The sequence below is a fragment of the Electrona antarctica genome (genome assembly GCF_951216825.1).
Source record: "Electrona antarctica genome assembly, contig: scaffold_316, whole genome shotgun sequence".
NCBI classification, from domain to species: Eukaryota; Metazoa; Chordata; class Actinopteri; order Myctophiformes; family Myctophidae; genus Electrona; species Electrona antarctica.
Window position 1 is genome coordinate 26,371 of NW_027638632.1, and position 15,000 is coordinate 41,370.

The window sequence follows — 15,000 nt, forward strand, 5'->3', positions numbered from 1 at the left end:
CCATTATGTTCTGACAGTGAGTGTTTGTAAGGAGTAGCAGGTAAATTGTCAAAGCGTTCACAGGTGGGCTGACGAGGGGGTAGGAGACAGGTGATGGAATGGAAATGTGGGAGTGGCCAGGGAGGAGACATGGTCTGTGGAGTGGCAGACCATGACAAGGGGGGTACTAAAGGGGGCTGCCACACTGTGTTGTGTGGCTCTACAGTGCCCCCTATAGGGGGTACTAAAGGGGGCTGCCACACTGTGTTGTGTGGCTCTACAGTGCCCCCTATAGGGGGTACTAAAGGGGGCTGCCATACTGTGTTGTGTGGCTCTACAGTGCCCCCTATAGGGGGTACTAAAGGGGGCTGCCATACTGTGTTGTGTGGCTCTACAGTGCCCCCTATAGGGGGTACTAAAGGGGGATGCCACACTGTGTTGTGTGGCTCTACAGTGCCCCCTATAGGGGGTACTAAAGGGGGCTGCCATACTGTGTTGTGTGGCTCTACAGTGCCCCCTATAGGGGGTACTAAAGGGGGATGCCATACTGTGTTGTGTGGCTCTACAGTGCCCCCTATAGGGGGTACTAAAGGGGGCTGCCATACTGTGTTGTGTGGCTCTACAGTGCCCCCTATAGGGGGTACTAAAGGGGGATGCCACACTGTGTTGTGTGGCTCTACAGTGCCCCCTATAGGGGGTACTAAAGGGGGCTGCCATACTGTGTTGTGTGGCTCTACAGTGCCCCCTATAGGGGGTACTAAAGGGGGCTGCCATACTGTGTTGTGTGGCTCTACAGTGCCCCCTATAGGGGGTACTAAAGGGGGATGCCACACTGTGTTGTGTGGCTCTACAGTGCCCCCTATAGGGGGTACTAAAGGGGGCTGCCATACTGTGTTGTGTGGCTCTACAGTGCCCCCTATAGGGGGTACTAAAGGGGGATGCCATACTGTGTTGTGTGGCTCTACAGTGCCCCCTATAGGGGGTACTAAAGGGGGATGCCATACTGTGTTGTGTGGCTCTACAGTGCCCCCTATAGGGGGTACTAAAGGGGGATGCCATACTGTGTTGTGTGGCTCTACAGTGCCCCCTATAGGGGGTACTAAAGGGGGCTGCCATACTGTGTTGTGTGGCTCTACAGTGCCCCCTATAGGTAATAATAAAATAATACATCGCTATAAAAATAAATAAAAAAATACACATTTAGCCCCATGTTCGAAGGTCCCCCGCCCCCCTGTCAAAAATAGCTAAAATCACTAAAATGAAAGAAAGCAGCAAATGAAAAGAAATTAACACTCATCTTTTACTTTCTCTAATAACAACCTAGAACATGAACCTAATAACATGAACCTAATAACAACCTAGAACATGAACCTAATAACAACCTAGAACATGAACCTTTCTCTAATAACAACCTAGAACATGAACCTTTCTCTAATAACAACCTAGAACATGAACCTTTCTCTAATAACAACCTAGAACATGAACCTAATAACAACCTAGAACATGAACCTAATAACAACCTAGAACATGAACCTAATAACAACCTAGAACATGAACCTAATAACAACCTAGAACATGAACCTAATAACAACCTAGAACATGAACCTAATAACAACCTAGAACATGAACCTTGGTTGAAAAGAACCTAAAGTTGTCCTTTAAGTTATGGAGGTCTTCTGGTGTGGTTTCGCGTTCTCCTTCTCATCCTCCAAGTCCACCAAATAAATACAAAATAACAATTTTAATCAATTTTTTGAACGGGGTTGTTTTTGGGGGGTTTCCGGACAGCGAGACGTCTCGACAGCAGCTGTTTCACATGGTTCTGGAGACGTCATGGTTCTGGAGACGTCATGGTTCTGGAGACGTCATGGTTCTGGAGACGTCATGGTCCTGGTGTAGTTTTCTGAAAACCCTCATCCTGTCATAGGGTTAGGGTTAGGGTCAGTGGTGCTCAACCTTTAGGGTTAGGGTCAGTGGTGCTCAACCTTTAGGGTTAGGGTTAGGGTCAGTGGTGCTCAACCTTTAGGGTTAGGGTTAGGGTCAGTGGTGCTCAACCTTTAGGGTTAGGGTTAGGGTCAGTGGTGCTCAACCTTTAGGGTTAGGGTCAGTGGTGCTCAACCTTTAGGGTTAGGGTCAGTGGTGCTCAACCTTTAGGGTTAGGGTCAGTGGTGCTCAACCGTTAGGGTTAGAGTCAGTGGTGCTCAACCGTTAGGGTTAGGGTCAGTGGTGCTCAACCTTTAGGGTTAGTGTTAGGGTCAGTGGTGCTCAACCTTTAGGGTTTGGGTCAGTGGTGCTCAACCTTTAGGGTTAGGGTTAGGGTCAGTGGTGCTCAACCTTTAGGGTTAGGGTTAGGGTCAGTGGTGCTCAACCTTTAGGGTTAGGGTCAGCGGTGCTCAACCTTAAGGGTTAGGGTCAGTGGTGCTCAACCTTTAGGGTTAGGGTCAGTGGTGCTCAACCTTTAGGGTTAGGGTCAGTGGTGCTCAACCTTTAGGGTTAGGGTCAGTGGTGCTCAACCTTTAGGGTTAGGGTTAGGGTCAGTGGTGCTCAACCTTTAGGGTTAGGGTTAGGGTCAGTGGTGCTCAACCTTTAGGGTTAGGGTTAGGGTCAGTGGTGCTCAACCTTTAGGGTTAGGGTCAGTGGTGCTCAACCTTTTTCATGTCAAGGACATGAAATATTTGAGTTAAAAAACTTTCGCTGTGAAAGAATATATAATTCAAAGATTTGCGCCACATTTTCACGATTTTTCAGAAATAGCAGATCTGCAAAGCCTTCGTCTGAACTTCCTGTTGTATAATGTATCAACTACCTGTTGTATAATGTATCAACTACCTGTTGTATAATGTATCAACTATCTGTTGTATAATGTATCAACTATCTGTTGTATAATGTATCAACTACCTGTTGTATAATGTATCAACTACTGTTGTATAATGTATCAACTACCTGTTGTATAATGTATCGTTGTATTATAAATATTTATAATGTTGTTGTGTTATTTATGGTATAATTATGTTCCCAGACTAGTGGCCTCTATTGTATAAGGCATACATGGGCAACTGGCGGCCCGGGGGCCACATGCGGCCCCCACCCTCAGATTAATTTCGGAATACTGATATGTTATTGATTTCAGCTGTTAGAATTCCAAACATGCAAACATGACCCGCTTTAATTACTTACAGTCTAAATCAGCTTGCTGAGTAGTATTACAAATAATGTTATTGTCTTTTATGTCCAATAAATGTATTTAGTTAAAATGACTTTTCAGGATTTCAATTCAAATATAGCAAAAATAGCCGATCTACAAGTTCAAAACGCGTCGCGATGTTTATAAATGTGTTTATAAATGTATATATAAATGTATTTATAAATGTGTTTATAAATGTGTTTATAAATGTATATATAAATGTATTTATAAATGTGTTTATAAATGTGTTTATAAATGTGTTTATAAATATGTTTATAAATGTATTTATAATGTATTTTTAAAGTATTTATAAATGTGTTTCCAGACGGCCATCGCCGCGGCGGGGCTGACCACCATGCTGGAGAGCGAGGGTCACTACACGGTCTTCGCTCCGACCAACGAGGCCTTCGAGAAGATCCCCCCCGACATGCTGAACAGGATCCTGGGAGACCCTGTGGCCCTGAAAGGTCAGAGGTCACATAACCACACCCCGACCCTAGCTCAGTGGTGTGAAGGACCCCCAGATACCTTAGCTTAGTGGTGTGAAGGACCCCCAGGGAGGTCAGGGGGTGCAGGGGTCAGGGAGGTCAGCGGGGGTGCAGGGGTCAAGTTCGGGGTGCATGTGAACCAAGAGAGGAACAGTGTGATTTAACAGATTTACAACCTCGTGGTGAGCTTGTAAATCTGCTACACAATGTTCACACAATCTTTGACATTTCTTTGAAACATTTTAACGGGCACAGATCGTGTAGCCTATATGGCGCAAAACATTTCCAGATGGGGGTCCGTCTGACGACCAACACACATTCATCTGAGTCCTTGACATGAAAGTGTTGGAGAAGAACTTCCCTAACGAAACCAACCAATTATCTTTGCTTAAAAACAGCAGATCTACAAGCACTTCTGGGGACGAACACGAACTGCCTTATCTGTAACTAGTGCTGCTAACACTACAGTGTTACTGGTATCTGTAACTAGTGCTGCTAACACTACAGTGTTACTGGTATCTGTAACTAGTGCTGCTAACACTACAGTGTTACTGGTATCTGTAACTAGTGCTGCTAACACTACAGTGTTACTGGTATCTGTAACTAGTGCTGCTAACACTACAGTGTTACTGGTATCTGTAACTAGTGCTGCTAATCATGAATGTATGGGAATCTTTTAGAACTTTACTGCTAGAAGGTGGAGGCCCGTTTCAATTGAAGGCACCGACCGACTCATTGGAGACAGTGTGGGGTTCAGTGTCTCATTGGAGACAGTAGGTGCGGTTCCATTAAGCCTTTGCGAAAAAAGGAAGCGTATGTTCATTAAAGGTATATTCAGTGATTTGACTTAATTCAAATATCACTTATTTTTTCTTTTTTTCTGGATAATCCTCCCTACTATAGAGTGTGCTGACCATATAAGGAAATCCTCCCTGTCCCCAGTGAGCCCCTGGGGTCAAAAAACCCTAGTTTCAGTTTTGGTGGCGGGTGGCAAAACCTTCATCCAATCAGGATGAGAGGGGCCTTCCTCCAATCATGATCGAGTGGGGGCGGGCCTTGGTGCACATGCTGTTGGCCTGTTGCACTTCCCCCCACTGTAGAGCGTGCATGTGCACATTTTGTTACCGGGGCGGACTGGGTGGTTTTCCAAATCACCCAAATCACTGAATGCTCCTTTAAGTCGAAAAAAGAAAAGCGAATTGTCGGTGTTTCCATTAAACTGATAAAATGCGCATATGACATAAGTTCATTAAATATGCAGTAGTTGGCACTGTTTTGCCAGTAAAGTGAGGCTCATGTAAAGTATAGTCCTAATCCATGTTCACACCATTGATTTAGGGATTTGATGGGCTTTCTTTACAGTCAAAGAACGATTTGTTGTGTAATGCTTGTCTTAATATATTCGGGGCACATGTAGCCTATATGTCGCGGGACTCGATTGGAGCATAGCCTGCTGGTCGTTTATACTGTAAATGGATTGCACTGCAGCTGCAGCTGCACAACAGTTGTGGATAACTTGTTTCATCGGCTATATAGACTATAGCCTACACGTTTAGGTTGCTTATCTTATGCAATGAATATAAATATATAAGAATAGATGAAGCGTATGCATGGATCGAAATCGAATAGCCTGCAGGGACCCGGCAGCTATATATAAAAGTTTAGTCTACTACGCTACTCGTAGTCCACGTGTGTGTGTGTGTGTCTTGCATCCATACAGTAGCGATCCAGATATCAAAATGATCGGATCGCCCCGATCAACTCGGGAGGATTCAGACTTCATAAGGGATCTTCTAATTAAAAACCTTTTCCGCAAGTGTTTCCATACACTATTTGCGCATTTCCCTTTTTTCGAAAAAGCCTAAATCCGCAACCTCCAAGCGAAAAAGTGTTTTTGCGAAAAATGGAGACTTATTCGCATATTGATGTGTTTCCATCCAGGAGATTTTGCGCAAGAGCCTTAATGCGCATAAAAACGGCTTTATGGAAACGCACCTACTGTGGGGTTCAGTGTCTGATTGGAGGCAGTGTGGGGTTCAGTGTCTCATTGGAGGCAGGGTGGGGTTCAGTGTCTCATTGGAGACAGTGTGGGGTTCAGTGTCTGATTGGAGGCAGTGTGGGGTTCAGTATCTCATTGGAGGCAGGGTGGGGTTCAGTGTCTGATTGGAGGCAGTGTGGGGTTCAGTGTCTGATTGGAGACAGTGTGGGGTTCAGTATCTCATTGGAGACAGTGTGGGGTTCAGTGTCTGATTGGAGGCAGTGTGGGGTTCAGTGTCTCATTGGAGGCAGGGTGGGGTTCAGTGTCTCATTGGAGACAGTGTGGGGTTCAGTGTCTCATTGGAGACAGGGTGGGGTTCAGTGTCTCATTGGAGACAGTGTGGGGTTCAGTGTGGGGTTCAGTGTCTCATTGGAGACAGGGTGGGGTTCAGTGTCTCATTGGAGGCAGTGTGGGGTTCAGTGTCTCATTGGAGGCAGGGTGGGGTTCAGTGTCTCATTGGAGGCAGTGTGGGGTTCAGTGTCTCATTGGAGGCAGTGTGGGGTTCAGTGTCTCATTGGAGGCAGTGTGGGGTTCAGTGTCTCATTGGAGGCAGTGTGGGGTTCAGTGTCTCATTGGAGGCAGTGTGGGGTTCAGTGTCTCATTGGAGGCAGGGTGGGGTTCAGTGTCTCATTGGAAACAGTGTGGGGTTCAGTGTCTCATTGGAGGCAGGGTGGAGTTCAGTGTCTCATTGGAGGTGTCTCATTGGAGGTTCAGTGTCTCATTGGAGGCAGTGTGGGGTTCAGTGTGGGGTTCAGTGTCTCATTGGAAACAGTGTGGGGTTCAGTGTCTCATTGGAGGCAGGGTGGAGTTCAGTGTCTCATTGGAGGTGTCTCATTGGAGGTTCAGTGTCTCATTGGAGGCAGTGTGGAGTTCAGTGTCTCATTTGAGACAGTGTGGGGTTCAGTGTGGGGTTCAGTGTCTCATTGGAGACAGTGTGGGGTTCAGTGTGGGATTCAGTGTATCATTGGAGGCAGGGTGGGGTTCAGTCTCTTGCCCAAGGACACTTCGACATGTAGACATGAGGAGCCGGGATTCAAACCGCCGACCCACAGATCATTGCACGACCCGCTCTACTTTTGACATTTAGTAGAATCTGTTCTCGGGGTTCCAAGGCGCAGATGGAGGAAACACATCGACTCACTGGCCTTGGAACGTCTCGGGATCCCCCCAGGAGGAAGTCACTAATGTTGCTCTGGAGAGGGAAGTCTGGAGCACTCTGGTGGAGCTGTTGCCCCTCGCGACCCGAGGGGGGTTGAAGATGGTGGAGCTGTTGCCCCTCGCGACCCGAGGGGGGTTGAAGATGGACGGAGGGATGTTCTTGGGTCTAAATGTGTTTAGGAGAGAGAGTTGAACCTCCAACCGAGCGCTAACGCTACTTTAGCGCAGCGTTTACGGCCAGGCGTTGGTTTTCCGCGGCGGCTAGCTGTTCGCCACCCACGGCTAACACGCTTTTTTCCCACTCTGACTTGTGGAAGGAAACAGGTTTTAATTAGATCACAGTGGAAACATCCCAGATGAGAACGGACTTCCAGCAGCTTCCAAGGACCTTTTAAAACAGCATTTAAAGTGTGGTGAGCTTTGATTTACCTTTGAAGACCTTCGCTGTGGAACTCTTTCATAATGTCGCTCGTTCAGGGCAATCCCCAAACCCGCAGCTAGGGGGAAATGGGGCTCATGTACGTTGGTCAGGGGGAAATGGGGCGTGTGTACGTTGGTCAGGGGGAAATGGGGCGTGTGTACGTTGGTCAGGGGGAAATGGGGCGTGTGTACGTTGGTCTGACGTGCCACGGTCCCACACTTGGGTGACTTTGACACATGCAGTGGTAGTCAGAAGCTATCATCAAACTTTATTGACAGCCGTAGCCAATAGAAGACAAACAACAATTAAAAACATACAAAACAGGTATAAATAAATACAGGGGTTCATAAAACTCTAAAAAACTCTCACATTAAAAAAAAAAATCTATAAGAGGCACTCATACCAATGTTTCCACATCAAAGAGCGGTATCTAACCGTGCTAAACCTAGGATTGGTCAACACCTTAATCACGTTATTATGTGACCCATCAAGTCTGCTTTTAAAGCTGAACATTAGGTTTCTCAAGAGAGCATGGAAGGTGGTTAGGCCAGAGTCACAGAAGAGCTGACTAGCACTGCCACCCCTAGGCTTCTTCAGGAGAATCCTGAGAGCATCATTATAAGCCACCTTAAGCTTGCGCAGGCTCTCTTTTTTATAATTCACCCATAATGGGGCTGTATACAGCGGGGTGCAGTATGCTCTAAATAGGTTCACCTTGACCTCAACTGAGCAGTAGTGAAATTTCCTGGCTAACATGTTAGCTTGGGCATACAGCATTCTGCGTTGTCGATACATGTCAGCATCATCTTCCATCTTGTCATTAATGATGTGCCCCAAATATTTACAACTGCTGCTTACAGAGAGGGTTTGATCTGACAAGTAGAACACTGGAAAATGTTGTTTCTGATCCTCCTTGGTCCTGCAAATAACTACCACACTCTTTTTGGCATTGTATATGACATCATATGTAACCCCATAATCAGAGCAAATGTTCAGTAGCTGCTGGAACCCAGCACTACACGGGGAAACAATGGCCAGATCATCGGCATACATAAAATGGTTGATCAAAGTGTTACCTATCATGCAGCCAGTCCTACACCCTCCCAGCAGCCTTGACAGGTCATCCATATACAGATTGAAGAGGGCGGGGGACAGTAGCCCCCCCTGCCTCACCCCATTGCCTACACTGAAGGGGGAGGATAGGCTGTTCCCCCATTTTACCTGCATACTCTGCTTGGCATACCAGTATGCCAGGATGCGTATAATGCATCCAGGCACACCCCTCTGCTTCAGTTTGACAAAGAGCTTATGGTGATTCATTCTGTCAAAGGCCCGGGAAGCGTCAATAAAACCTATCAGCATGGTTGAGCCATGTCTTCTATAGGATTCTACTGCTTCTTTTAAGGCATAGATACACAAGTCTGTGCCGTGTTTAGCCTTAAAGCCAAATTGATTATCTGTGGTGTGGATCAAATCACTTAACCTGTCTAGTAATATCCTTTCAAGAACTTTAGACAGTATACTGGCTAGGGCGATAGGTCTATAGTTGTCCATACTCCCTACCTTGCCAGCCTTGTCCTTAATGACAGGCACTAGAACCACTGTAAGCAAGGAGTCTGGCAGTACACCATGTGTTAGCAGTCCTGTAAAGCAGATGGACAGCAGCGCTGCTACTCTAGGGCTGGCCAACTTAAGGTGCTCAGCAGAAATATTGTCCATGCCACTAGCTTTATTATCAGCTAGTTGCCTTATGGCTTGGTGGATCTCATGAGGGCTGAATAGTACCCCTTCCTCTTCTAACTTGCCTGTACAGTAGGGTTCACTACTGACACAGTTGAATAAAGCAGCATAGTGCTTCCTCCAAAGTTCACTTATGTTCTCGGCCCCGGACACACCTTCAATATTGCAAGGCAGTACTGCTTTAGGCCCATTTATAGTTTTAATGTCTTTCCAGAAGCCAGTGGCATTTTTACTAAGCAGTTTCCCTGCCATAGAATCCGCTCTCAGAGCTTGCTCATGCTTCCCCACAAAACGTACTGCCTGTTTATACCTTGCATTAGTGATTTTCTTGTTCTCTAGGTCAGGCCCTTGTCTAGGTCTCCCAGCAATTACCCAGGCCCTATGGGCCGCCTTGGCTGCTTCATGGTGGCCAGCAACGTGCATGTTCCAGCCCGGCTTGATTTTGTTAGCCCTTCTAGGGTGAGAAAGTAGGGGTCTACTGGCCAAAGAGAGAGCACTTACAATATTTACATACATAGCACACAGGTCATTACAGTGAGAGGTCTCATTACAGTTTACATCATTGCATAGTATAGCATCCTTCGGTAGTTGTACTTGGCTTAAGAGAGTGTCTGTTCTCCCACAGTAAAATAATACATCCTCCGCGGTGAGCTTTGCCCAGTCTATCTTAGCCACATATTCACCATTACTGTCATTAATTAACTCAGGAAGCCTACCAGTGTCAAGCGTCATTTCCAGGGGGAAATGATCAGTAGTGGTAGCTTCATACAGTATATTCATAGACCCAAGCGTTGCATGAGCATCAGCAGAACATATTACATGATCAAGCCAGCTGGTTGAACTGTGGGCTTCACTATAGTATGTATAGCTGTCATCAGGTAGAAGCTCTTGACTGGACAGGACAAGATTATTATCTTTACAGAACCTAACCATATGCTTAGCAAAGTAGGAATCATTATCAGATATATCAGCATTCATGTCTCCCATTGCATAGATGCTTGTGCACTGCTGATCAGAAATAAAAGAGCTAATAAAAGCAAGTCTATTTACATATTCATCATCATTGTGTCTTGCCTCATAAGGTGTATAAATGTTCAAAATAATAAACTCTCTGTTATTCAACTTTATCCTAACACCAATGCACCAGTCTGCTTCGAGTCGCACAACACTGATCACTGAGTCAAGCTTTTTGTGCCACAAGATGGCCACACCCCCAGGAATCCTCCCTCTCAAGATGCGCTGAGAGAGATCAGTAGTTGACTCTCCAGTGCCATGAAAGTTATCGTGAACAGAGTTCAGCCCCCCCAGATCCTGTTTGGAGAGGAATGTCTCCTGCAGACATAAGATGTCACAGTTTTGCAGCAGGTTATCCACCACTACACGTCGGGCTCTGTCCCCCATACTGTTGCCTAGGCGCAGCCCACGACAGTTATATGATGTAACCCGCATTAAAAGTTAGAGGTTTAAAGCCGCAGCTTCGCTGCTCTCACGGCGCAACAAGTCATTTCTCCCCACTGGAGCATTGTTAGACGAGGCTCTGGGCACACGGGGCTCATAGTAACGCCGGACATACACACCCGCTGGCCATATATCGGGACTGAACATGTCAGTCACTTCCTTGCAGTTTGCAGTTATATGAAACGATCCGAATCTACTGCCTGTCGCTTCAATCTTCCGACATGTCACAGAAGTGTTGCCCAATTTCACAGTCAGATAGTTATTTAGCGTGACAGCATCTACATCAGGGTCGAATCTGGTGGCAAACACACTCACCCTCTTAGTCGTAATAACTGCAATGCTGCTCTCTGTGCCAGTGCCAATAATCCCCGTATTCTTCTGCTCACGTTTTCCCCGAGTTGACCCGGGGGTACGGTGGGGCTGTCGCTTCTTGGGCGATGGCTTTTTACGGCCGTTGTTAACCACAAAACTCCATGTCGGGGACCTAGGCGTGCGGGGCTGAGTGCTCCCTGCAGCCGCCTCATTCAGAGGAGGTATTTTCACCGCCTCCCGCTGACCGGGATCTGACAGCCTCTGCTCCTCTCTCTCCAGCGGGACCTCTGCAGCGCGGCCTCGGCTCTCCTCGAACGCTGTCACCCGGCGATTCACAGCCACAGTAGCCGCAGCCAGGTTCTCATTAACTGTCGCCTGTGCTTCAAAGTTACTCCTCAGGCCGGCTACTTCACTGCTTAGTTGCTCAACTCTTCGAAGTAGAGCCGACGCATCCATACTGCCAAAGCCAACGGGCGGGAGCTTGTCCAAAAAGTGGGAGACAAACATGGGCATGTTTTCCCCAAATTCATTAAACAGGCTCAGACATACTTTTACGTTTTTAACGTCCTTGTCTCTACCGGTGTGGTTAATTTTACGTAGCTTTGTCGCTGGGCAAATTTCAAACAAGAAGCCCTTGGATTTTGTGATCCATTCAGATGAGAAGTTGTTAGTAGCCAACAGCACAACTTCATCATGGTCAAGAGTCCTCATCTTGTCAGAGATAAAGTGTAGAAACTCATCAACCACTATTATCTTTCCACAACCGCTTTTAAAAACCTCAGGTTTTTCCCGAGGGCAAGCAGTGCCATCTCCGTGTGCACCACCTTCCGCCATCATCTATATGTCATTATGGCATTATGGCATTATGGGGGCTGTAGTCAGAGGCTATGTGGGGGTCCTTGGCATTATGGGAGCTGTAGTCAGAGGCTATGTGGGGGTCCTTGGCATTATGGGAGCTGTAGTCAGAGGCTATGTGGGGGTCCTTGGCATTATGGGAGCTGTAGTCAGAGGCTATGTGGGGGTCCTTGGCATTATGGGAGCTGTAGTCAGAGGCTATGTGGGGGGTCCTTGGCATTATGGGAGCTGTAGTCAGAGGCTATGTGGGGGTCCTTGGCATTATGGGAGCTGTAGTCAGAGGCTATGTGGGGGTCCTTGGCATTATGGGAGCTGTAGTCAGAAGCTATGTGGGGGTCCTTGGCATTATGGGAGCTGTAGTCAGAAGCTATGTGGGGGTCCTTGGCATTATGGGAGCTGTAGTCAGAAGCTATGTGGGGGTCCTTGGCATTATGGGAGCTGTAGTCAGAGGCTATGTGGGGGTCCTTGGCATTATTGGGGCTGTAGTCAGAGGCTATGTGGGGGTCCTTGGCATTATGGGAGCTGTAGTCAGAGGCTATGTGGGGGTCCTTGGCATTATGGGAGCTGTAGTCAGAGGCTATGTGGGGGGTCCTTGGCATTATGGGAGCTGTAGTCAGAGGCTATGTGGGGGGTCCTTGGCATTATGGGGGCTGTAGTCAGAGGCTATGTGGGGGTCCTTGGCATTATGGGGGCTGTAGTCAGAGACCTCTGTAATCCTTGGCATGGAAAAGGTTTTTTGGGAACCCTATCTTGTTACATGTATAAAATATTTGCACATGTGTTACACTTTTCCTCTGCAGGCCTACTGTGTATTTAACCATCTGAACCCCAGCATACTTATTCTGATGGAGGGGGGGGGGGGGGGGGGGGGGCTAGAAATGTAGACAACGTACAAACTCTCTGTGTGCTGCGTGCGACCTCACAGTGAGCTGATGGAGGGGGGGGGGGGGACCTCACAGTGACCTCACAGTGAGCTGATGGAGGGGGGGGGGACCTCACAGTGACCTCACAGTGAGCTGATGGAGGGGGGGGGGGACCTCACAGTGACCTCACAGTGAGCTGCGTGCGACCTCACAGTGAGCTGATGGAGGGGGGGGGGGGGACCTCACAGTGACCTCACAGTGAGCTGATGGAGGGGGGGGGGGGGGGACCTCACAGTGACCTCACAGTGAGCTGCGTGCGACCTCACAGTGAGCTGATGGAGGGAGGGGGGGGGGGGACCTCACAGTGAGCTGATGGAGGGGGGGGGGGGACCTCACAGTGAGCTGATGGAGGGAGGGGGGGGGGGACCTCACAGTGAGCTGATGGAGGCAGGGGGGGGGGACCTCACAGTGAGCTGATGGAGGGAGGGGGGGGGGGACCTCACAGTGAGCTGATGGAGGGAGGGGGGGGGGGACCTCACAGTGAGCTGATGGAGGGGGGGGGGGGGACCTCACAGTGAGCTGATGGAGGGGGGGGGGGGGGACCTCACAGTGAGCTGATGGAGGGAGGGGGGGGGGGGACCTCACAGTGAGCTGATGGAGGGGGGGACGGGACCTCACAGTGAGCTGATGGAGGGAGGGGGGGGGGGGCTCACAGTGAGCTGATGGAGGGAGGGGGGGGGGGGGGACCTCACAGTGAGCTGATGGAGGGAGGGGGGGGGGGGCCTCACAGTGAGCTGCGTGCGACCTCACAGTGAGCTGATGGAGGGGGGGGGGACGGGGACCTCACAGTGAGCTGTAGATCGGCTACTTTTGGCACAAAAAAAGGAATTTGGTGTTGACAGAAAAACGTGGTCCAGTTCACTGAGTCCACCATTTTTTAAAAATCGTGAAAATGTGCTTCAAATCTTTGAATATATATTATTACAGAGTGAACGTTTTAACTCAAATCTTTGCTTCTGGGGGGGGGGGGGGGGGGTCCCTGGAACAACATATTTTCAGATGGGGGGGGGGGGGGGGAGGAGGCATATTACATATAATTTTTGGTCCTTAAAATGAAATATTGAGCACAACTGATACAGAAACATAAGGTTTCGGGATTTGGACATTTTTTTAATTTCGACGTCAGGCCTAAATGGGTTAATATTAATAATGTGTTTTATAGATCTGTTGAACATCCTGAACCAGAGTCCGTGGTTTATATTAATATTAATAATCTATCCATGTGTTTTGTAGATCTGTTGAACTACCACATCCTGAACCACATGCAGTGCGCTGAGTCGGTGGTCTCGGGGACCCCCATGGAGACCCTCCAGGGCACCGTGCTGGAGGTGGGCTGTGAGGCGGACGAGATGACGCTCAACGGGAAGGCCGTCATCACCAAGAAAGACCAGCTGGGGACCAACGGAGTGGTGCATTACATCAACGAGCTGCTGATACCTGACTCAGGTACATGTCACGTTAATTAATTACCATTACAATCAATTAATCAATCAATCAAAACTTTATTTGTAGCCTATACAGCACATTTCATACAGCAGTGTGCTTCACATACTGTATTACACAATAGAAGAAACATTAAGTGATGGTGGGGGCCGCATTTGGCCCCCGGGCCGCCAGTTGCCCATGTATGGATTAGGGTCATAGTTTTACATGTTCTCTCCTCTCTCCTCCTCCAGCTAAGACCCTGTTGGAGCTGGCCGAGGGTTAGGGTTAGTTTTACATGTTCTCTCCTCTCTCCTCCTCCTCCAGCTAAGACCCTGTTGGAGCTGGCCGAGGGTTAGGGTTAGTTTTACATGTTCTCTCCTCTCCTCCTCAGCTAAGACCCTGTTGGAGCTGGCCGAGGGCTCGGTGGTAACCACAGCGACCAAGATGTTTGTTGACGCCGGGCTGACCTCTCACCTCTCGGGCTCCGAGGCTCTGACCCTGCTGGCCCCACAGAACGAAGGCTTCACAGGTATAGACGTGTGTGTGTGTGTGTGTGTGTGTGTGTGTGTGTGTGTGTGTGTGTGTGTGTGTGTGTGTGTGTGTGTGTGTGTGTGTGTGTGTGTGTGTGTGTGTGTGTGTGTGTGTGTGTGTGTGTGTGCATGTGCGTGCGCGCGTGTGAGTCCGTGTGCGTGTCCGTGTGTCAGTGTTGTTTTCATCGACTAAAACCAAGATGAAAAATGTTCGTCGACTACTTTTTTCCACTGACGAAAACTAAATGGAAACTAAATAAAAACTAAGCTATGATGACTAAAACTAAGACTAAATATTATTGACGATTTTGTCAACAAATAAAAACTAGACAAAAATGTTAGGAAGGGACTAGTGGACAAGAGATCCAGTATAAGTCCTTTTACACTTGGTTGCATGCTGAAAATAGCCGATCTATAAGCTCACACGTCTCCCATTGAACTAAAGACAAACATTAACCCATATAGGAGGGGCTAGGGGAGGGGCTAGCG

The 15,000-nt window shown here is 48.1% G+C and overlaps 1 protein-coding gene across 1 annotated transcript in view; it reads left to right on the plus strand.

The window, feature by feature from the left end:
* The window catches only part of tgfbi (transforming growth factor, beta-induced), a gene marked incomplete at its 5' end in the record, with an annotated part of 61,110 nt that overhangs the window by 10,560 nt on the left and 35,550 nt on the right, over positions 1 to 15,000 (plus strand). The window contains 3 exons of the mRNA XM_079530767.1: positions 3,489 to 3,630; positions 13,790 to 14,002; positions 14,373 to 14,510. Of these exons, the coding sequence (XP_079386893.1) occupies positions 3,489 to 3,630; positions 13,790 to 14,002; positions 14,373 to 14,510 (493 nt within the window). The remainder of the gene's footprint in view (positions 1 to 3,488; positions 3,631 to 13,789; positions 14,003 to 14,372; positions 14,511 to 15,000) is intronic.